At 37.5% G+C, this 24,255-nt stretch overlaps 1 protein-coding gene across 1 annotated transcript in view; it reads right to left on the reverse strand.

Annotated features, from left to right (window-relative positions):
* Positions 1 to 24,255, reverse strand: part of LOC133657087 (disks large homolog 5-like) — a 189,846-nt gene that overhangs the window by 62,850 nt on the left and 102,741 nt on the right. Inside the window, exons 8-15 of the mRNA XM_062058008.1 lie at positions 23,770 to 24,000; positions 19,462 to 19,646; positions 19,252 to 19,377; positions 14,091 to 14,223; positions 13,899 to 14,026; positions 13,654 to 13,829; positions 8,488 to 8,591; positions 4,035 to 4,127 (exon numbers count right to left, since the gene is read on the reverse strand). Coding sequence (XP_061913992.1) covers positions 4,035 to 4,127; positions 8,488 to 8,591; positions 13,654 to 13,829; positions 13,899 to 14,026; positions 14,091 to 14,223; positions 19,252 to 19,377; positions 19,462 to 19,646; positions 23,770 to 24,000 — 1,176 coding nt within the window. The remainder of the gene's footprint in view (positions 1 to 4,034; positions 4,128 to 8,487; positions 8,592 to 13,653; positions 13,830 to 13,898; positions 14,027 to 14,090; positions 14,224 to 19,251; positions 19,378 to 19,461; positions 19,647 to 23,769; positions 24,001 to 24,255) is intronic.

Raw genomic sequence — 24,255 nt, forward strand, 5'->3', positions numbered from 1 at the left:
GTTGCGTCTCCCAGTCATACTTGCCAACTCTCCCGATTGTCCCGAGAGACTCCCAAATTTCAGTGCCCCTCCCGAAAATCTCCCGGGGCAACAATTCTCCCGATTTCCACCCAGACAACAATATTGGAGGCGTGCCTTAAAGGCACTGCCTTTGCGTGCCGGCCCAATCACATAATATCTACGGCTTTTCGCACACACAAGTGTGCCGGAATGCAATGCATACTTGGTCAACAGCCATACAGGTCACACTGAGGGTGACCATATAAACAACTTTAACACTGTTACAAATATGCGCCACACTGTGAACCCACACCAAACAAGAATGACAAACACATTTCGGGAGAACATCCGCACCGTAACACAACATAGACAACAGAACAAATACCCAGAACCCCTTGCAGCACTAACTCACCCACCTCAACCTCCTCATGCTCTCTCAGGGAGAGCATGTCCCAAATTCCAAGCTGCTGTTTTGAGGCATGTTAAAAAAAAATAATGCACTTTGTGACTTCAATAATAAATATGGCAGTGCCATGTTGGCACTTTTTTCCATAACTTGAGTTGATTTATTTTGGAAAACCTTGTTACATTGTTTAATGCATCCAGCGGGGCATCACAACAAAATTAGGCATAATAATGTGTTAATTCCACCACTGTATATATCTGTATTGGTTGATATCCGAATCGGTAATTAAGAGTTGGACAATATCGAAATATCGGCAAAAAATCTCTAGTTGAGAACCTTTGATGAAATTTAATAAGGATATAATATTATTGCTGCGAATCTGGAAAATTGGTTTGGCATTAAAGCTTCTTACTGTAACAACATATTTGCTCCAAGTATAGTCATATATGTAATATAACGTTTGGACACTTCTCATTCAATGCGTTTTCTTTATTTGCATGACTATTTACATTGTAGATTGTCACTGAAGGCATCAAAACTATGAATGAACACATGTGGAGTTATGTACTTAAACAAAAAAGGTGAAATAACTGAAAACAAAAAAAACTTTGCACACTCTTGGCATTCTCTCGGTGAGCTTCAAGCACTTCTGTGAGGTGAAAATCACTTCAGGTGATTACCTCTTGAAGCTCATCGAGAGAATGCCACGAGTGTGCAAAGCAGTAATCAGCGCAAAGGGTGGCTATTTTGAAGAAACTAGAATATAAAACATGTTTTCAGTTATTTCAGTTCAGTACATAAATACATGTGTTCATTCATAGTTTTGATGTCTTCAGTGACAATCTACAAATAGTCATGAAAATAAAGAAAACGCATTGAATGAGAAGGTGTGTCCAAACTTTTGGCCTGTATATGTATATGCTACACAATTGCATTTATAAATGTGTAACAGATATATTGCATTTATTTAGTTCTTTTTAATTTGAGAATTTTGAATAAAAAGCATGAAGATTTTTAATAAATACATACATTCTAATATGTGGATTTTTTTGTAAAGTTTATTGGGAGAATAGCTCCAAGTATCTACAAATCATTTTTAATACATAAAAAATGTAATAAGAAACAAGAGCTTAACAAGACGGAACAATAACGCCAAATAGAAGTAGTTGTTCTTGTTATATCACTGATTATGAATTAGAATACTATTTTGGATATTTTAACTACTGAGAGAAACTGAATAGGAGAATGAAAATGTTTTGCTGTCTAAAATAGTAAATAAAACAAAAAGTAATACATCCAGCTTTAAATATTCACCACACGGTATTTTATTCATTTATTTATTTTTTAAACATATTGAACAATTTTTTTCAGTCCTAATTTAAGCACTTTCAAGCAAGAAGCAGACTAAATAAACAAAAAATATAAATACTACAGCAGTATTGGCCACTAAAGGAGAGTCAACAGATTAGAGCGCGCTGTTCAGTACCGTGGTCCCCGATTGGCTCAGCCTCAAGTAGCATTACTATATTGGATTAAAAAAGTGCAACTAGTGTTATTTAATGTCTAGAGGGCTCTCATAATCTTGAAAAACGTATTTGAAAAGTTGTAAACCGATTTTTTAATGCTCTAGCTATGAAAATATTTAATCTATAATCAATGATTCCTACTTGGCCTAGAATTTAATTTGTCATGGTCTGACCGGCCCAGTCACATAATATATGCGGCTTTTACACACACATTAAGTGAATGCAAGTCATACTTGGTCAACAGCCATACAGGTCACACTGAGGGTGGCCGTATAAACAACTTTAACACTGTTACAAATATGCGCCACACTGTGAACCCGCACCAAACAAGAATGACAAACACATTTCGGGAGAACATCCGCACCGTAACACAACACAAACACAACAGAACAAATACCCAGAACCCCTTGCAGCACTAACTCTTCCGGGACGCTACAATATACACCCCGTGCTACCACCAAACCCCGTCCCCCCTCCATCTCCCGAATTCGGAGGTCTCAAGGTTGGCAAGTATGCTCTAGTATACTCTGGACTGAAGCTGTGTGCCTTCATTGTTTTTGTAGCTCTTGTTTTGAGGCATGTTTAAAAAAAAATTAAAATAATGCACTTTGTGAAAGTCAAAGTATAATATTTCCCATAGTTGTAGTGGGTATCAGGATTATCAAAGGGAGAGCATGTCCCAAATTCCAAGCTGTTTTGAGGCATGTTAAAAAAAATAATGCACTTTGTGACTTCAATAATAAATATGGCAGTGCCATGTTGGCACTTTTTTCCATAACTGGAGTTGAAGTTGTTCTCTTATTTTGGAAAACCTTGTTTTTGATTAATTGATTCAAACTTGTATTAGTAGATTGCACAGTGAAGTACATATTCCGTACAATTGACCACTAAATGGTAACACCCGAATAAGTTTTTCAACTTGTTTAAGTCGGGGTCCACGTTAATCAATTCATGGTAAAGTTACATTGTTTAACGCATCCAGCGGGGCATCACAACAAATATAGACATAATAATGTGTTCATTCCACGACTGTATATATCGGTTGATATCGGAATCGGTAATTAAGAGTTGGACAATATCGGAATATCGGCAAAAAAGCCATTATCGGACATCTCTCAACATTACCCATCTTGCATGGATTGTAATAAATCCATTCCGTTCCCTTTAACTTGGACACCGACATCTATACCTTTGGCCATTCTAAGACAGTCATTTAGAGGAGTCAGCTCACCCCTCTGAGAAGCCTGCGTTATACTAATGTTTTCCAATGTTGTAAAAATGGGTGGAATAAATATTACATTTCAACATTTCTGTCAACGAAGATTTGTGTCAGCCTGCGGCACAGTCATTTTGATAGTAGGCTAATATAGTTAATATAGACACTTACACTACCGTTCAAAAGTTTGGGGTCACATAGAAATGTCCTTATTTTTGAAGGAAAAGCACTGTACTTTTCAATGAAGATAACTTTAAACTACTCTTAACTTTAAAGAAATACACTCTATACATTGCTAATGTGGTAAATGACTATTCTAGCTGCAAATGTCTGCTTTTTGGTGCAATATCTACATAGGTGTATAGAGGCCCATTTCCAGCAACTATCACTCCGGTGTTCTAATGGTACAATGTGTTTGCTCATTGGCTCAGAAGGCTAATTGATGATTAGAAAACTCAAGTTTACACATCTGAAAACAGTTTAGCTCGTTACAGAAGCTACAAAACTGACCTTCCTTTGAGCAGATTGAGTTTCTGGAGCATCACATTTGTGGGGTCAATTAAACGCTCAAAATGTCCAGAAAAAGAGAACTTTCTTTTGAAACTCGACAGTCTATTCTTGTTCTTAGAAATGAAGGCTATTCCACAAAATTGTTTGGGTGACCCCCAACTTTTGAACGGTAGTGTACATCATGCATTATATCACTTATAGAAGGCATTTCATTTTTTGCGGCTCCAGACAGATTTTTTTTTTTGTGGTATTTTTGGTCCAATATGGCTCTTTCAACATTTTGGGTTGCCGACCCCTGAAATAGGAGGATGAGCTTTTTGCAAAGTAGGGAATTAAAAAGTTCCTGGAAGATTGCAGCTCAGAGAATGTGGCCTACCTTCATGAGAGAGAGGCTGAGAGAGTCCCTGCAGTTCCTCAACAGGGCCTCACATTCTGTCACAGATTTGTTATCCAGAGCGATGCCATTTATCTGGGGGGGAGAGCAGACGACAGAAGTAAAGACAAGTCCTCCCCCTCATTAATAAGGCGGTCAACTTTTTTCCCCAATGATTTCCCCGTCCGATGCGCCTTTGTTGTGGATGGCAGCGGTGTTTAAAAAGGATGCACGTCTATAAATACAGGTGACACAGCAACGCCCGGGGCCTGAAATGTGTCAGCTGCGGTCGAGGGGGGGGGGGGGGGGGGAGCTCAGGAAATCTAGGCCAGCACATTTTTTTTATTTTCATTTTTTACCGCGAAGGACCGCAATCTTGCCATTTCCATTACAAAAGGATCAACTTGAGAGGGATTGTTGGAATAGACGGCCAGAGATATGGAATGGCAAAGTGGATAGGATAGCAGGCTCACATTAAAAGGAGTACGAAAAAAGACATTGTCTACTTTAAACAAAGATGAATATATTTTGTCAGGCAGTGAAAAGATTCGAGGCGTCATGGTTTGACATTTCTTAGATCAGGGCTGTCCAAACAGCGGCCCGCCCAAGTCTTCAATTTGGCCCGCGAGACGGCACGAGTTCAATAAACAATTTGAGCAAGAGCGATGCCTCCCTGTCATGTATAGATAACCAGTGCTGTCATTTTATTGCCACCTGGTGGCCAACGGAAGTAACTCTTCCATTAATTGTACTCTCAAGTACCGTATTTTTCGGATTATAAATCGCTCCGGCCGAAAATGCATAATAAAGAAGGAAAAAAACATATTAATCGCACTGGAGTATAAGTCGCATTTTTTGGAGAAATTGATTTGATAAAAGCCAACAGCAAGAATAGACATTTGAAAGGCAATTTAAAATAAATAAAGGATAGTGAACAACAGGCTGAATAAGTGTACGTTATATGACGCATAAATAACGATAAGTATATGATTTCCTTTTCGGTGCCATTTTTGTTCAGCCCTTCTCAGTTTGTATAAGTTACCGCCAATGTTGAAATGATCAATTTTCATAAGTACGGAAGTAGTAGCAGGTAGCATCTTTTTTTTTCACGATGCACTTCTGCCATGACCCGCCCCCGCCCCCGCCAAATTTATATTGGTTGACGTGTGTGTGTGTGTGTGTGTGTGTGTGACGATTGCTGATACACTTAGTCTCTTACGTGAATGAGATAAATAATATTATTTGATATTTTACTGTAATGTGTTAATAATTTCACACATAAGTCGCTCCAGAGTATAAATCGCACCCCCTCGGCCAAACTATGAAAAAAACTGCGATTTATAATCCGAAAAAATACGGTACACACAGTACAGCATTGACTCATATGACCCAATCCAAACAACCCTTCTTACTCTCGGTGGAAAAAAAAAAATTCAAATAGTACAAAAATTCAACAAACATGGTGACACATAACCTGCTCATTGAAATTTGTGAATATTATAAAAACAAACCAAAAAAAAGCTAAATACTCTCCACACTTATTCATGTTTGCCGCATTTTAGTTGATTGATATTTCTGATTGATTAAAAAACCTTAAGAAAGTAAACAAGGGAGGAGTTGAACTTTCACATACTCTTAATAACCAATTATATCCATCCATCCATCCATTGTCTACCGCTTATTCCCTTCGGGATCGCGGGGGGCGCTGGAGCCTATCTCAGCTACAATCGGGCGGAATATATATATATACTGTATGGGGAGGCGTGGCGAAGTTGGTAGAGTGGCCGTGCCAGCAATCGGAGGGTTGCTGGTTACTAGGGTTCAATCCCCACCTTCTACCATCCTAGTCACTTCCGTTGTGTCCTTGGGCAAGACACTTCACCCTTGCTCCTGATGGCTGGTGGTTAGCGCCTTGCATGGCAGCTCCCTCCATCAGTGTGTGAATGTGTGTGTGAATGGGTGAATGTGGAAATACTGTCAAAGCGCAAACATTATTTTCTTTCGAGGCAGGGGCTCATATATTTATGTATATATAAACTTATTAATTATTAGTATAAACTTGTCAGGTTTTTGTCATTTCATGATGCCATTATCTCTATTTTTACATTTTGATAGGAGGTATTTTTTGTTATTATTATAATTTTTTTTAAGTTATGTACATTTTTTATGTACATGTAGATGATGTATCGGGACTGATCCATTAAGAGTTTGAGCAGAAATATGTCATATAGGAATTAACACAATAGCACGTTAACAAAATGCTGTGTCGCATGAATGGTTTTTGAAGTAACACCTTTGTGACATGAAAAAAACAAGTAAAGTATAAAAACCTTGTGTTTACTTTTAATATTAAAAGGAAACTCAAAGCAGTTTGGCTAATGACGATGAAGTCTAATAATCAGGCGTTGTTCTTCTCTTGGTTCAGTACAACAGTTTGGCCGAGTAAAATAAAGAGGAGTGACACCTCTCACATCCAATACATAATCTTCACAGCCTTCGTTCAGTTCGATGAGATGACGAAACATTATAGCTAATATTGATGTTATTTGAACACTGATACGGTTAGCAGTTAAATAAAGGACGAGTGACCATACCAGTCAACAAAGTAAAGACTTTATAAACAATTTGTGACAATGTTCACAACACATTGCCTGCGGCAAAACATCAAATAGTTTTTCTCCTTCGCTATGTACTTTCAGTGTGGGGATAAGTGCGATATTGTCCCACACCTGTCTCCATCTAAACACAGTGGGGCTGCAACTAACGATTAATTTGATAATCGATTAATCTGTCGATTATTACTTCGATTAATCGATTAATAATCGGATAAAAGGGACAAACTACATTTTTATCCTTTCCAGTATTTTATTGAAAAAAAACAGCATACTGGCACCATGTTGTGGACATTGGGGGTGCAGCATACACCAATAATAACACAGAAATGTAACTCATCAGATCAGAACTGAATCAGATATTGTACACGTTTCTGTTGTGAATAATAAAGGATTCATTTTAGGCTGCCTCTGAATAATAGCATGAAATATTCCAGCACCTTCATAACGTTTAGTTATACTAAAGCGTCACTCAAATCTAAATATATTTATATAGCTTTATCGACCCGGCTACATTGATCCATTATGAAACCAACCTGAGATATTTCTGTCCGTTACGTTTATTTCGAAATTGGTAACCGTGCGTTTTCTCTCTCAAGACAGAGTCAAATGTGCCGGAGACACATTATCAGCCCCGCGTTGCAACAAAGGCATAACTTTAAAGTTACTCACAAAAAAGCTGAACTCATGAATGCTTGTTGCCACTATGGACTTAAAAAGTTACGTACTGTGAGTTCTTCCCTTCATCCATGGCTCCAACATGTTTCCTTTTCAGGTGCTCCTGAAGCAATGTTGTACTTCCGTGCCATTTTGCAGGAAACGGTCTTCTTTGAAGTCTTTAAAGTCAAGTTTTCCCACACTTTTGACGACTTAGGTCGTACACTTTTCTCCATTGAAGCAATAACCTCAAGATGTTTCTCCGCTAAACTATCGGTAGTGTTTTCCTGCGCCATTTTTCGAATTTTTCCAGCAAAGGAGACGCCGTCGTCACGTGAGCTGCACATGACCACATCGTTGGCTAGCTTACGCCACCTCATGAGACGTAGCCTCAGCGCCGCCCTGGCGCTGTTTTTGTACTTATTTTGATTATTGTTTCTCAGCTGTTTGTAAATGTTGCAGTTTATAAATAAAGGTTTATAAAACAAAAAAAAACAACAAAAAAATAACAAAAAAAATAACAACAACAAAAAAAAACTATTTTGGTAATCGATTTTAATCGATTTAATCGATTAGTTGTTTCATCCCTAAAACACAGCAGTGGACACCTCTGTCTTAGATGTTTTAGTCATCTTTTTTAAAATGACAGAAACTGGGTCTTTGCTAAAAAGTGAGCTCGTTATTCTGCATTTAAAAAGAAGGCACTGGTACAGCGCCAGTCAAAAGTTTGGAGACAGGCTTTTATTTAACAACGTGAAGAAGTGTCTCCGCATTTTTGACGGGTGCTGCATGTGTGAATAAACAATCTGCATTTGTTAACAAGGATGCGTTTCAAAGTTCAATCCCTGACATTATATCTCTTCGCTTCTAAAAGTGTTTGAAGAGACAGTTCCATCTCACCTTCCAGAGCTAAATGTGGATATAATCAGAGTAAGAATACTTCCCTCTCTCTCTCTCTCTCTCTCCACTTTCCATACTTGACTAAATCCCACCTTATTATAGTACAGAGAGTGTGTGTATTGGGATGGAATAAAGCCGGGATTAAGACAGCTCAAAGAGAACCTGAGCGGGTGTGATAGAAGTGATGGAAGGCAGTATATATATATATATATATATATATATGACAATATACAAAGTTTCTGGAAGTAGTGTGTGTATGTGTGTGTGTGTGTGTGTGCGTGACTCACAGCGATCAGTCTGTCTCCCACAGTGAGCGTGCCTTCCCTGGCAGCTGGACTACCCTGGACCACCGTGGTGACGAACACGCCATTCTCCAGGCCTATTCCGCTGTCTGGCACACATCAGAGAAAAACAGCAATAAAATCGTCACAGTGTTGGGGAAATCTACTTCAGAAATGAAATCCTACGTCATATGTAGCTAGTTACTTTCATTGGAATAATAACTGCATTCCTGTTTAAGAGTTGTGAAAAGCTTCATTACGTTGGCCTTACTCTAACCAAGACAACTACAAGGTTACTTTAGCAATGTTAGTCATTACTATTAGGGACGTGCTGATTCGTCGGCCACCGATCAGTATGAGACGATTTTCGTTCAAAACTATGTTATTGCCGTTGCCAATATATGTAATTAACGCCGATCCCCTCTGGCTGACACTATTTATTTGCAGTCCCCCGGCTGACAAGTTAACAGCTAATTATGTTTCTCCATTCGCAGTGTGGAGCAACTCCTCCACGCTAATAATAATCAGCTCCATTACAGAAAATAAACTGCATTATGACGTATCATCATCACTGGAGGGCAAGGCTTAACATATTACATGCAGAAAAATAGAATAAGGAACTAGTTTAAATAGAGTTTTAATATTGTTTACCTGTGAATAGCACTCGTAATTAATACTTGTAATTAGAGATAACAACATAAAAAACACAAGATACACTTACAATTAGTGCACCAACCCAAAAAACCTCCCTCTCCCATTCACACTCATTCACACAAAAGGGTTGTTTCTTTCTGTTATTAATATTCTGGTTCCTACATTATATATCAATATATATCAATACAGTCTGCAAGGGATACAGTCCGTAAGCACACATGATTGTGCGTGCTGCTGCTCCACTAATAGTACTAACCTTTAACACTTAATTTTACTAATTTTCATCAATTACTAGTTTCTATGTAACTGTTTTTATATTGTTTTACTTTCTTTTTTATTAAAGAAAATGTTTTTAAATTTATTTATCTTTTTTTTTTTTTTTTTTTTAAAAAGGACCTTATCTTCACCATACATGGTTGTCCAAATTAGGCATAATAATGTGTTAATTCCACAACTGTATATATCGGTATCGGTTGATAGAGGTATCGGTAATAAAGAGTTGGACAATATCGGAATATCGGCAAGAAGCCATTATCGGACATCCCTACTCATAAATGATTGGTATCTGAATCTGCAGCAAAAAACCCTGACTGAAACAACCCTACTCTTACTACTACTATTACTACTACTACTAAAGTTGCATGTTTTTCTGCAACCAGATTTTCTCTCAGTCAATATTTGAAACAGGTGAAAGTCATCAAATTAGAAAAAGGTGAAAAACTAAATTTATGTCAGCAATTCACTTTAAATGTGAAACTAATATGTGATATTAACTAGGGATGTCCGATAATATCGGCCTGCCGATATTATCGGCCGATAAATGCGTTAAAATGTAATATCGGAAATTATCGGTATCGTTTTTTTTTATTATCTGTATCGTTTTTTTTATTATCTGTATCGTTTTTTTATTTTTATTTTTTTAAATTAAATCAACATAAAAAACACAAGATACACTTACAATTAGTGCACCAACCCAAAAAACCTCCCTCCCCCCATTTCTTTCTGTTATCCATATTCTGGTTCCTACATTATATATCAATATATATCAATACAGTCTGCAAGGGATACAGTCCGTAAGCACACATGATTGTGCGTGCTGCTGGTCCACTAATAGTACTAACCTTTAACAGTTAATTTTACTCATTTTCATTAATTACTAGTTTCTATGTAACTGTTTTTATATTGTTTTACTTTCTTTTTTATCCAAGAAAATGTTTTTAATTTAGTTATCTTATTTTATTATTATTTTTAAAAAGTACCTTATCTTCACCATACCTGGTTGTCCAAATTAGGCATAATAATGTGTTAATTCCACGACTGCATATATCGGTATCGGTTGATATCGGTATCGGTAATTAAAGAGTTGGACAATATCGGAATATCGGATATCGGCAAAAAGCCATTATCGGACATCCCTAATATTAACTTATTACATGTAAAGTGACATATGTCAAGCCTTTATTTGTTATCATTTTGATTATCAGGGCTTACAGTTTTTGACACCTTACATTTTCTGATATTTTCAATTGAAAGTTTTCATAAACTGCAAGCCATAATCATCAAAATTATACAACCAATAAAGGCTTGACATGTTTCGCTTTGCATGTACCGTATTTTTCGGAGTATAAGTCGCTCCGGAGTATAAGTCGCACCGGCCGAAAATGCATAATAAAGAAGGAAAAAAACATATATAAGTCGCACTGGAGTATAAGTCGCATTTTTTGGGGAAATGTATTTGATAAAAGCCAACACCAAGAATAGACATTTGAAAGGCAATTTAAAATAAATAAAGAATAGTGAACAACAGGCTGAATAAGTGTACGTTATATGAGGCATAAATAACCAACTGATATGTTAACGTAACATATTATGGTAAGAGTCATTCAAATAACTATAACATATAGAACATGCTATACGTTTACCAGGGGCGTCACTAGCTTTTAAGGACAGGGGGGGCTTAGCCCCCAGGAGATGCACAGGATGCGAGCGAACGTAGCGCACAAGCACAAAACTTCACAAACGGCTAACAAAGACTTAGAAATTATTCATTGTTATTATTATTATTTCAGTGGGTTTATTTTCAATGTGTGTTCAGTACAACAACAAACATGGGTTTGCACAGTGACATTTTGTTTACAGCATCAACAAGAAACAATGACTTGCATGATCCTTCAAGATACACTGAAACACAATGAAAGTCATGGCATTAGCCTCTATGTTATTCATTCACAACTTAGAGGCTAATGCCACCACTTTAGCTCACAATACAATAATTGTTTGTTCCCAAATATTTTGAAGTTGCACAGATTACATTCTGGGCACATATGTGACTAAAATGGTTGTAAATTCAAGCCCTGGAAATATTACTTAATTACTTGAAGTAAAGTAATATCTGGATCGGGATAATTTGGCTTGTATATAATATATTTATATATATCTATATTATGGCAAGCCGTTAAGGAAATGAAATATATATGGAAGTCTGAATAGAAATGAGAAACATTTATATATACTGTAAATAAGAAAGACTTAGTCTGCTGATCTGAAAAAGAGCCAAAGCTGTCAAAGAGCTGAGGGACCATCTTCAAAGTGCAATGCTGAAACAAATAATGCAAACAATAAAATGTAACTTCCAGGGCCTGAGATTAACGTAGTCCCGTCGTCCCGGGGATTGTAAAAAAAATGCACGGGACAAAATTAAATCCTCCCTGGGACGATGGCTTTTAACCATTTTTTTTTCTTTTTATGTATTAATTTATTTTACATTTTATATTAAATGTCTTGGTTTTTCCACCCTCTGAAAATCCTATGAAATGTTTAACAAGCCATCCTATAATAATACAACAGCTAATTATGTAACAATACAATAAAACATATATATTTAATGATGTTGTTTTCATTATTTTAACAATAGGCTAATGTATATTACTTTATATAGATTCTACAAGAAACACAAAACTTAAAAACTAAATTATTTACAATTGCAGACACAAGGTTCTTGTTCTGCAGTGCTGTGTGCTAATGTGCTTCGTACACCTGCAGGACCGCAAGCAAGGTCGCAGAGAAAATGCGGACGGGATTTTGAGTGATGTGGGCATTTTCTATATGAACAAGTGGAATGGATTGGATACCGACGCACTAAAGGGGCTCTCTACCTTACACTATGAAGTGAGGGGAAACTGAGTGAATAATTACAGGTTATATGATTATTTATTTAAACTCATATTTGGGCCATTTTATAATGTATGTGTCGGCATGGATTTGTAAAAAAAAAAAAAAAAAAAAAGTTTTTTTTTTTTTTTTTTTTTAAACACCAAATTATTTAGGGGGGCTTAAGAACATTTTAGGGGGGCTGGAGCTGGAGCCCCCCTAAAATAGGCCTAACAACGCCAATGACGTTTACCAAACAATCTGTCACTCCTAACCGCTGAATCCCATGAAATCTTATACGTCTAGTCCGGTGGTCGGCAACCCGCGGCTCTAGAGCCGCATGCGGCTCTTTAGCGCCGCCCTAGTGGCTCTGGAGATTTTTCAAAAATGTATGAAGAATGGAAAAAGATGAGGGGGAAAAAAATCTATTTTTATGTTTTAGTATGGTTTCTGTAGGAGGACAAACATGACACAAACCTCCCTAATTGTTACAAATCACACAGTTTATATTAAATGTGCTTCACTGATTCGAGTATTTGGCGAGCGCCTTTTTGTCCTACTCATTTTGGCGGTCCTTGAACTCACCGTATAGTTTGTTTGCATGTATAACTTTCTCCGACTTTCTAGGACGTGTTTTATGCCACTTCTTTTTCTGTCTCATTTTGTCCACCACACTTTTAACGTTGTGCATGAGTGCACAAAGGTGAGTTTTGTTGATGTTATTGACTTGTGTGGAGTGCTAATCAGACATATTTGGTCACTGCATGACTGCAAGCTAATCGATGCTAACATGCTATTTAGGCTAGCGATATGTACATATTGCATCATTATGCCTCATTTGTAGCTATATTTGAGCTCATTTAGTTTCCTTTAAGTCCTCTTAATTAAATTTATATCTCATGACACATGTAATATGGCTTTTAATTTTTTGCGGCTCCAGACAGATTTGTTTTTGTATTTTTGGTCCAATATGGCTCTTTCGACATTTTGGGTTGCCGACCCCTGGTCTAGTCTCTTACGTGAATGAGCTAAATAATATTATTTGATATTTTACGCTAATGTGTTAATAATTTCACACATAAGTCGCTCCCGAGTATAAGTCGCAAACTACGAAAAAAACTGCGACTTATAGTCCGAAAAATACGGTAGATACGATCATTAATCAACTTGTAAACACAGAGGTGCTGCAGTGATGATTGACATTTAGAACAGAGAGAAAAAAATAATAAAATCTGTCAGTACAGTGACAGTGATAAAAGGCGGGACTTAAAAAAAGAAAATCGAGCCACAGTCGAGCGTGCAGAGGTCCCGAACACCAAAAACAGACATCACCTGGTTACTGAAAGAATAAAATGCATTGTAAATTACCTTTATGTCCCATCAGGTTAATATGAACGGGAGTAACCAGCCGTCCGCCCAGAGACTTCCTCCTCCGTACCACCATGTTGATCAACCTGCCAACGTTCAGGACCGCCTTCATCACCTGCTTCCTGTCCTTGTTGGTCAGGTCCATGTCGTTTATCTTCAGCAACCAATCGTTTACCCTGCAAGCGCGAAGAAAACGACGTCAACAGGAAGTGGAAAAGAGCCGGCACGCTGTGTCGCGCTCTCACCTTAACCTTCCATCTGCTATACTTCCTTTGTCCACCCTCGTCACAAATATCCCACAATCCCCCGGCAAATATGGATCGTTGACCCCTTCTGCGATGTCGAACCCGAGCGCCTTCAAGTCCATGTCATCCTGTGAGTGTAATGTCAGTTACTGAGGAGTTGAACAAGGTGAGTACACTCAAGGCTGCTCTTACCCGGTCTTTCTCAAACTCCACCACCTCGGTCTCCCACTCCAGAGAGTCCGTGTCTATGGCCGAGTCGTGTGAACTGTGGGCCATTAGCTGACAGAACCTGGCCTCCTTCTCCAGTTGGCCCTCCATTTTCTCCCTTTTATAAAAGAGGTGAAAGGTTAGTCAGTGGCGCACTGCAAAAAGTCAGTGTTCAAAAACAAGGAAAAAAAATACAAAAATGAGGGGTATTTTATTTGAACTAAGCAACATTATCTGCCAATAGAACAAGAACATTTGGCTTGTCAAGACTTTCCAAAACAAGTCAAATTAGCTAACCTCAATGAACCCAAAAACACCTTAAAATAAGTATATTCTCACTAATAACAAGTGCACTTTTCTTGGTAGAAAAAAATACACGGTTAATGCTTTCCAACCTGGCAAAGCTTAACAATGCTGTTGCTAACGACGCCATTGAAGCTAACTTAGCTACGGGACCTCAGAGCTATGCTAAAAACATTAGCTATCCACCTACGCCAGCCAGCCCTCATCTGCTCATCAACACCCGTGCTCACCTGCGTTCCAGCGATCGACGAAGGACTTCACCCGATCATTGATGCGGTCGGCGGCTAGCGGATAGCCACCTACAGCTTTCTTCTTTGCAGTCTTCATTGTTCATTAAACAAATTGCAAAAGATTCACCAACACAGATGTCCAGAATACTGTGGAATTTTGCGATGAAAACAGAGCTTTTTGTATTGGGATACAATGTGTCCGAATACTTCCGTTTCAACCACTGACGTCACGCGCATACGTCATCATACATAGACGTTTTCAACCGGAAGTTTCGCGGGAAATTTAAAATGTCACTTTATAAGTTAACCCAGCCGTATTGGCATGTGTTGCAATGTTAAGATTTCATCATTGATATATAAACTATCAGACTGCGTGGTCGCTAGTAGTGGCTTTCAGTAGGCCTTTAAGTAAATGCTAGTGCCATTATCTTGACATAATGATATGCCCTCGGCATTACATTTCTTGAAACCAGCAAACTTATACTAAAAACAAATTTATTGTTCTTAATGGAAAGGCAACAAGGCAACCGCTTGTTACTCTCGGGGTCTCCTCATATGGTCTAAAATGCATTTTTCCATCGACAACATGACATCATCGCACTAAGTGCATGCTCTTTCAGTCAATTAGTGCGCATATATACAGCCCAGCCCAAAATTTTTTTATTGTAATTTTGAGGAATTTATCTGAATGTGCATGAACTATTTCTGTTCAAAATTGTTTGAAATGTCAAATGTTTAAATATTAACTGTCAGTTTACTGTACTGTGCCAACTGCACTACTATATGAGTACGTGTTTTATATTGTTTCATTGAAAATAAAACAGCAAAGTCCATTTGGCTGTCATCTGTTTTAATTATGAGACACAATTGTGTCAAAATCATGATTTTTTGGTTTTCATGCTTGAAATAAGAAATGATTACTTTGAAAAAGTAATTTTATACTTGTGAGTGTTGATGACACAGCTTTGCAACACTTGATATTCTAGTTTCAAGCATGTTTTACTCAATATAGGTCATAACATCTCAGCAACAAGCTGTAATATCTTACTGAGATCATTTAGGACCAAAACCCTTAAAACAAGTAAAAGACTAACATAAAATCTGCTTAGTCAGATAAATTATCTTATAAGACAGAAAATAAGCAAATATCACCCTTATTTGAGATATTTAATCTTACTTAGATTTCAGTTTGGCAGTGTGGAAGAACAAGGAGAGAGAGAGGATTCACACGCCATCTATATTTACAGTGTGCATTACCGAGCATGTAATTACATGTTGTTGTTTTTTTAAAGAATGCTTTTATGTGGAAATGGATTATACCACATTCTGCTTTTCAGCGTGGGAACTCAAATGTGTACTCACTAACCCTAAAAACACCCCTCTGATTGACACAAATACTCATCTTAAATACCCCGACAGGAAAGAGCCAGCTTTGACTTCCTAGTCTGTCATACACATCAGCAGCCAGCAGAGGGAGCTTTTACACGCAATATAAAACAAAAGGGAGCTGAGAAAATGAGTGTGCGTACAAAAAAAAAATCACTGCGGCGTTTCAGGATTACATTTTTAATCTAGGCATGTACAAATGAGTGAGCGCTGTGGTGTTTCTGAAGGCGCAACATTGGAGCTTACACGCCCAGACACATGCGGAGTACAGCAGCTTTTAAATACAAGGCAGGCAGGCTTGGAGAAGCAATATTGTTCTGTTGCTCACATGGAGGAAGATTTTTTTTTCTTCCTGGGCTCCTTTGTCTGAGCCTATTCGCTTACCTACACTGCAAAAACTGAAATCTAACTAAGATTAAATATCTCAAATAAGGGTGATATTTGCTTATTTTCTGTCTGATAAGATAATTCTTCTCACTAAGCAGATTTTATGTTAGAGTCTTTTACTTGTTTTAAGTGTTTTGGTCCTAAATGATCTCAGTAAGATATTACAGCTTGTTGGTGAGATGTTATGACCTATATTGAGTAAAACATGCTTGGAACTAGAATATCAACTCATGCAAAGCTGTATCATCAACACTCACAAGTAAAAAAATACTTTTTTTAAAAGTAATAATTTCTTACTTCAAGCATGAAAAAAAAAAAATCATGATGCCATTTACTTAATTTAAGAAGATTTTTCAACATATTGAGCAAAAAGGTGCCTCTTTTTTTCCACCAAAGAAAAGTGCACTTATTAGTGAGAATATACTTATTTTAAGGTATTTTTGGGTTCATTGATGTTAGCTACCGTATTTTTCGGACTATAAATCGCAGTTTTTTTCATAGTTTGGCCGGGGGTGCGACTTATACTCAGGAGCGACTTATGTGTGAAATTATTAACACATTAGCGTAAAATATCAAATAATATTATTTAGCTCATTCACGTAAGAGACTAGACGTATAAGATTTCATGGGATTTAGCGATTAGGAGTGACAGATTGTTTGGTAAACGTATAGCATGTTCTATATGTTATAGTTATTTGAATGACTCTTACCATAATATGTTACGTTAACATACCAGGCACCTTCTCAGTTGGTTATTTATGCCTCATATAACGTACACTTATTCAGCCTGTTGTTCACTATTCTTTATTTATTTTAAATTGCCTTTCAAATGTCTATTCTTGGTGTTGGCTTTTATCAAATAAATTTCCCCCAAAAATGCGACTTATACTACAGTGTGACTTACACTACCGTTCAAAAGTTTGGGGTCACATTGAAATGTCCTCATTTTTGAAGGAAAAGCACTGTACTTTTCAACAAAGATAACTTTAAACTAGTCTTAACTTGAAAGAAATACACTCTATACATTGCTAATGTGGTAAATGACTATTCTAGCTGCAAATGTCTGGTTTTTGGTGCAATATCTACATAGGTGTATAGAGGCCCATTTCCAGCAACTATCACTCCAGTGTTCTAATGGTACAATGTGTTTGCTCATTGGCTCAGAAGGCTAATTGATGATTAGAAAACCCTTGTGCAATCATGTTCACACATCTGAAAACAGTTTAGCTCGTTACAGAAGCTACAAAACTGACCTTCCTTTGAGCAGATTGAGTTTCTGGAGCATCACATTTGTGGGGTCAATTAAACGCTCAAAATGGCCAGAAAAAGAGAACTTGTATCTGAAACTCGACAGTCTATTCTTGTTCTTAGAAATGAAGGCTATTCCACAAAATTGTTTGGGTGACCCCAAACTTTTGAACGGTAGTGTACATATGTTTTTTTCCTTCTTTATTATGCCTTTTCGGCCGGAGCGACTTATACTCCGAAAAATACGGTAATTTTACTTGTTTTGGAAAGTCTAGACAAGCCGAATTTTCTTGTTCTATTGGCAGATAATTTTGCTTAGTTCAAATTAGGGCTGCAACAACTAATCGATTAAATCGATTAAAATCGATTAAATCGATTAAAATCGATTATCAAAATAGTTGGCGATTAATTTAGTCACCGATTCGTTGGAACTATGCTATGCGCATGCGCGGAGGCTTTTTTTTTTTTTACTTTTTCTTTGGTAATTTTTTTGTTGTTGGTTTTTTTTTGTTTTATAACCCTTTATTTATAAACTGCAACATTTATAAACAGCTGAGAAACAATAATCAAAATAAGTACAAAAACAGTACAAAACAGCGCCTACGTCTCATGAGGTGGCGTAAGCTAGCCAATGATGTGGTCATGTGCAGCTCACGTGACGACGCCGTCTCCTTTGCTGGAAACATTCGAAAAATGGCGCAGGAAAACACTAGCGATAGTTTAGCGGAGAAACATCTTGAGGTTATTGCTTCAATGGAGAAAAGTGTACGACCTAAGTCGTCAAAAGTGTGGGAACACTTCACTTTAAAGACTTCAAAGAAGACCGTTTCCTGCAAAATGGCACGGAAGTACAACATTGCTTCAGAAGCAAAAGGAAACATGTTGGAGCCATGGATGAAGGGAAGAACTCACAGTACGTAACTTTTTAAGTCCATAGTGGCAACAAGTATTCATGAGTTCAGCTTTTTTGTGAGTAACGTTAAAGTTATGCCTTTGTTGCAACGCGGGGCTGATAATGTGTCTCCGGCACATTTGACTCCGTTTTGAGAAAGAAAACGCACGGTTACCAATTTGGAAATAAACGTAACGGACAGAAATATCTCAGGTTGGTTTCATAATGGATCAATGTAGCCGGGCTGATAAAGCTATATAAATATATTTAGATTTGAGTGACGCTTTAGTATAACTAAACGTTATGAAGGTGCTGGAATATTTCATGCTATTATTCAGAGGCAGCCTAAAATGAATCCTTTATTATTCACAACAGAAACGTGTACAAGATTCAGTTCTGATCTGATGAGTTACATTTCTGTGTTATTATTGGTGTATGCTGCATCCCCAATGTCCACAACATGGTGCCAGTATGCTGGTTTTTTTCAATAAAATACTGGAAAGGATAGAAATGTAGTTTGTCTCTTTTATCCGATTATTAATCGATTAATCGAAGTAATAATCGACAGATTAATCGATTATCAAATTAATTGTTAGTTGCAGCCCTAGTTCAAATAAAATACCCCTAATTTTTGTATTTTTTGTCTTGTTTTTGAACACTGACTTTGTGCAGTGTACACTTCAAAAATTGACCGACTCACTTCATCTCCTTCAGCTCTCGCAAAGAGTCGTTCTTCTGCTTCCTCGTGTCGTCCAGATTCCGCAGGGCGTCTGCGAGGTCGCTGACCGCTCGGTCTCGCTCCCGACGCAGGTTGTCGCACAGCGTCCTGGGGATGGAGGAAAGGGTTGGAAAGGTGAGCGCGTGTCATCCGGGAGCCTCGACAACAACTCCTCGCTCTTCGCACGCCCACCTGATGCTCTCCCTCTCCGCCACTATCTTGTCCCGCTCTTGGAAGGCCCAGTCCCGGCGACATTTGGCCACCTCGGTCTCCTGCGTGGCTTCTTTCAGCTCCTGGGACATGGCCTCGTACTGCTTCCTCAGCATCTCTATCTCCTTGTTGGCACGCTCCATGTCCAGCGTGGCAGAGTCTTGTTTCTGCGTGAACGCGTTAGATTAGAGGTGTGCCATATGTTGCATTCTGACATTTTAGGTGAACCACAACATCGGAAGAGAGCCTTAGAAAACACTCCCGTCAAAATGAATAGCTTTTTTAACCTCTTAAGGCCCAAGCTGTTTGTTTACATGCTTTTTTTATTTCTCTTTGCTATTTGGGCTTATTGGACCCTAATTAGAATAAAAACTAAGAATCATCTTTTTATATGATGTACTTAGTCCATAAGTACACAAACGTGTAACTTCATGTGTAGTGACATGCTAAGTCTTATTTTTACACATTTTTTTTCCAAATTCCATTGCAGGTTATACTCTTCTGACACCACCAGATGGCAGTATAAGTGTCCACATAAGTGGCCATAAGACCCAAATTCAGTAGTGTACACAATTTTAGAAATAAGACCTAAAAGGTGCTGTCCACGCATGTGGCCACTAAGCCTTTAGAGGTTTAAAGCTAGTAATGCTCAGTTTTGATTGATACAAATGTATCCTTAAGCCAGAGCTGTTCGTCTGGCTACGCAGGGGCCCAATCCTGCCCGGGAATGACAACATACGGGCCTCAGAGTTCAGTTCCAAACTGAGGAGACAAGCGTTTTTGCAGAAAATTCCTAAAAACAGAGTGCTCCTCTTGTATAGAGGAACTTGGACCTGTGTAAACACATTGGCAGATCCTTGCATTGACATTTTAACCTTGCTAGCAAACATAAAACACCAAACTTTTGATATAAATACAGTACAGGCCAAAAGTTCGGAAACACCTTTTCCTCATTTAATGCGTTTTCTTCTTTTTCATGACTAATTTACATTGTAGATTGTCACTGAAGGCATCAAAACTATGAATGAACACATGTGGAGTTATGTACTTAACAAAAAAAAGGTGAAATAACTGAAAACATGTTTTATATTCTAGATTCTTCAAAATAGCCACTCAAATCAAATTACTCAGAGAACAATGGTAGGTATGAAAAACTCGCCTTATGACAGACTTACGCGGTTTTTAAATTGAACAGGAATAGTAATTTGTTTTTTGTCAAAATCTGGTGGTCATTATAATCCATTAAGTCATGATGCAGGAAGTTGAATGATGCGGACACGTTTGTTACATGCTTATGCCTTGAAGACTTTGCATATGTAAATAACAGGTATTTGATACTTGTGTATATTGACAATTGTATTGCATTAGACTGCAAAAATGTTCAATTATAGATAGAGATGTCCGATAATATCGGCCTGCCGATATTATCGTCCGATATATGCGTTAAAATGTAATATCGGAAATTATTGGTATCGTTTTTTTTATTATCGGTATCGTTTTTTTTTTTTTTTTTTATTAAATCAACATAAAAAACACAAGATACACTTACAATTAGGGCACCAACCCAAAAAACCTCCCTCCCCCATTTACACTCATTCACACAAAAGGGTTGTTTCTTTCTGTTATTAATATTCTGGTTCCTACATTATATATCAATATATATCAATACAGTCTGCAAGGGATACAGTCCGTAAGCACACATGATTGTGCGTGCTGCTGGTCCACTAATAATACTAACCTTTAACAGTTAATTTTACTCATTTTCATTCATTACTAGTTTCTATGTAACTGTTTTTATATTGTTGTACTTTCTTTTTTATTCAAGAAAATGTTTTTAATTTATTTATCTTATTTTACTAATTTTTTTAAAAAGTACCTTATCTTCACCATACCTGGTTGTCCAAATTAGGCATAGTAATGTGTTAATTCCACGACTGCATATATCGGTTGATATCGGTATCGGTAATTAAAGAGTTGGACAATATCGGAATATCGGATATCGGCAAAAAGCCATTATCGGACATCCCTAATTACAGACATTATGTATGTCTGTCATTTCTGTATTATTATTTATTTCGCTAACTGCTTCTTTGCTATCACTTTTACCATCATATTTGTACATATCGTATTTGCTGGTGTTGCTCTACTGTTGTTGTTGTTATTGTTGTGTTTGCTGTTGTTGTTTTTGTCTCTCTGTCTTATGCCCCTCTTGTCCCCACAATTTCCTCCTGTCTTCCTTCTTTTCTCTCTCTATCCCCTCCTGCTCCGGCCCGGCTGCACCAAATGATAATATAAATACATTTAATAAAGTCAAATACAAATAAGGCAACAAGAGAAGTATCCCACACTTATCTTTTGTAAAGTAAACCCGAACAGCCGATATGGGCATCTACATCTACTATATGACTTGCCTGAGAAGCTGGACAGGACAAAAAAATAAATAAATGTATGTCTAGCTTGTGTGCTATTTGTGTGTGGCTGCTGGCTTCTAGTAGCCTGTAGCCTACCATATTTACCTTTTATAAATGACTTGGCTAAGATATAAGAAAATACTAACCTTGTGTGTTTATTGGAGTACATTTAGATGTTAACTTGCTCTCCAGCACAAGTAAACATGTACCTGAGTTTATGTCAGGGATTTTAGATGCTAAATAAGACTATACTTGTTTTTTTGGCTGATTTTGGACAGATACGCAAAATCTATATCAGATCATTGTCTGACTGTTTTAAACACAGTAGCACCAGATAAAAACAATCTGGGCTCTTATAAAAATATTTGTCCATGGATGAATGAAGCCATTTCCAGCTTTAGGAGAAGCTGTCTAAAAGGTGTACGTTTGTGGAAAGCCACAAAATTAGAGGTCCATAGACTCCATTTTAAAAGGGTTGGGTTGGTGCACTAATTGTAAGTGTATCTTGTGTTTTTTATGTTGATTTAATAAAAAAAATAAAATAAAATAAAAATCAATAAAAAAACGATACAGATAAAAAAAATGATACCGATAATTTCCGATATTACATTTTAACGCATTTATCGGCCGATAATATCGGCCGATAAATCCCTAATTAAAACAACTGTTTCCCTAATTAAAACAACTGTTTTATTTTGAATGAAACAACATAAAACACGTACTCATATAGTAGTACAGTTAGCACAGTACAGTAAACTGACAGTTAATATTTAAACATTTAACATGTGACATTTCTAACAATTGTGAACAGAAGTAGTTCATGCACATTCAGATAAATTCCTCAAAATTACAATAAAAACATTTTTGGCCTGGGGCCGGGCTGTGTATATGCGCACTAATTGACTGAAAGAGCACGCACTCCGCGTGATGATGTCATGTTATCCATGGAAAAATGCATTTTTAGACTATATGATTTGCCTGAGCGGCTAGGAGACCCCGAGAGTAACAAGCGCTTGCCTTGTTGCCTTTCCATTAAGAACAATAAATTAGTTTTTAGTATAAGTTTGCTGGTTACAAGAAATGTAATGCCGAGCGCATATCATTATGTCAAGATAATGGCACCAGCATTTACTTATTTTAAGAATATTTTTCAACATATTGAGCAAAAAGGTGTCTTTTTTTTCTACCAAGAAAAGTGCACTTGTTATTAGTGAGAATATACTTATTTTAAGGTATTTTTGGGTTCATTGAAGTTGGCAAATTTGACTTGTTTTGGAAAGTCTTGACAAGCCGAATTTTCTTGTTCTATTGGCAGATAATTTTGCTTAGTTCAAATAAAATACCCCTAATGTTTGTATTTTTTTTCTTGTCTTTGAACACTGACTTTTTGCAGTGCAGACTCTGGAACAATTTGCACCAGTCCCTCCGTGATCTTGACTGTGTTGAAACTTTTAAGAAACATTTGAAAAATTCTCTTTTTAGGAAAGCTTTTAGTTAATGCACCTTTTAACTATCATTTTTAATCCACTTTGTATCCTTATGATGCTGCCTCTGTTGTTTTAATTGAATTGTTGTTTCACTTCACCTATGTTTTGTACAGCGCTTTGTGATTTTATCTGTGAAAAGCACTTTATAAATAACATTTCCTTACTTACTTACTAGTAATTAGGCCAAAATGATTCATAGAACTTCTCCAAACAATCCAAGTTCAAGAATGTGTGAGCAGCATGTTGAAGAAGAGTTACAGAAGTGTGACTTAAATCTCCCTCAGGGTCAGTCCAGTGACATCTTGTAATCCTCACTGGAACCACTAAGCTCTTAAGAGGACGTCCAACCTTTGACTGTATACTCAGGTGTGGTAGCAGAGGGCCCAGCTCACCTGCCGTGCTTGATAGTACTCCCGGAGAAGCTGATCCCTCTGAATAATGGCCTCGGTCCTCTCCTTGCGGGCCACGTCCCTCTCCTCCCGCACCATTTCAATGTCCTTGCAGGCCTGGCTCAGCTCCTTCTGGGCCTCGGCTTTGTCCTTCACCTCATGGCAGTACTTCTCCAGGAGCTCGTTCCTCTCGCAGATGGCCCTGTCGCGGTCCACCAGCGACGAGTTCAACTCCTGCGACAGGATGAGGGGAAAGTGAAACATCGGCAAAGCTATGAGTCATTGACAGGATCAGTCAGTGGATTTCAAAGGCAGTTTGTTCAGAGACAGTCTTCAAAAAGGGAGGGAGAGCTCAACTATTTTTATGCAGAGTCTTGGGAATTTGTGTCCTTCATTTCACCAGCTGGCAAAACTTTGAAAAAAAAAAAAAAACCTCACTGATTGAGTCTTCGTTGCAAAAGTAAGGGTAGCTTTTCCAACAAGCATTTC

The sequence above is a fragment of the Entelurus aequoreus genome, linkage group LG09 (assembly GCF_033978785.1).
Source record: "Entelurus aequoreus isolate RoL-2023_Sb linkage group LG09, RoL_Eaeq_v1.1, whole genome shotgun sequence".
NCBI classification, from domain to species: domain Eukaryota; kingdom Metazoa; phylum Chordata; class Actinopteri; order Syngnathiformes; family Syngnathidae; genus Entelurus; species Entelurus aequoreus.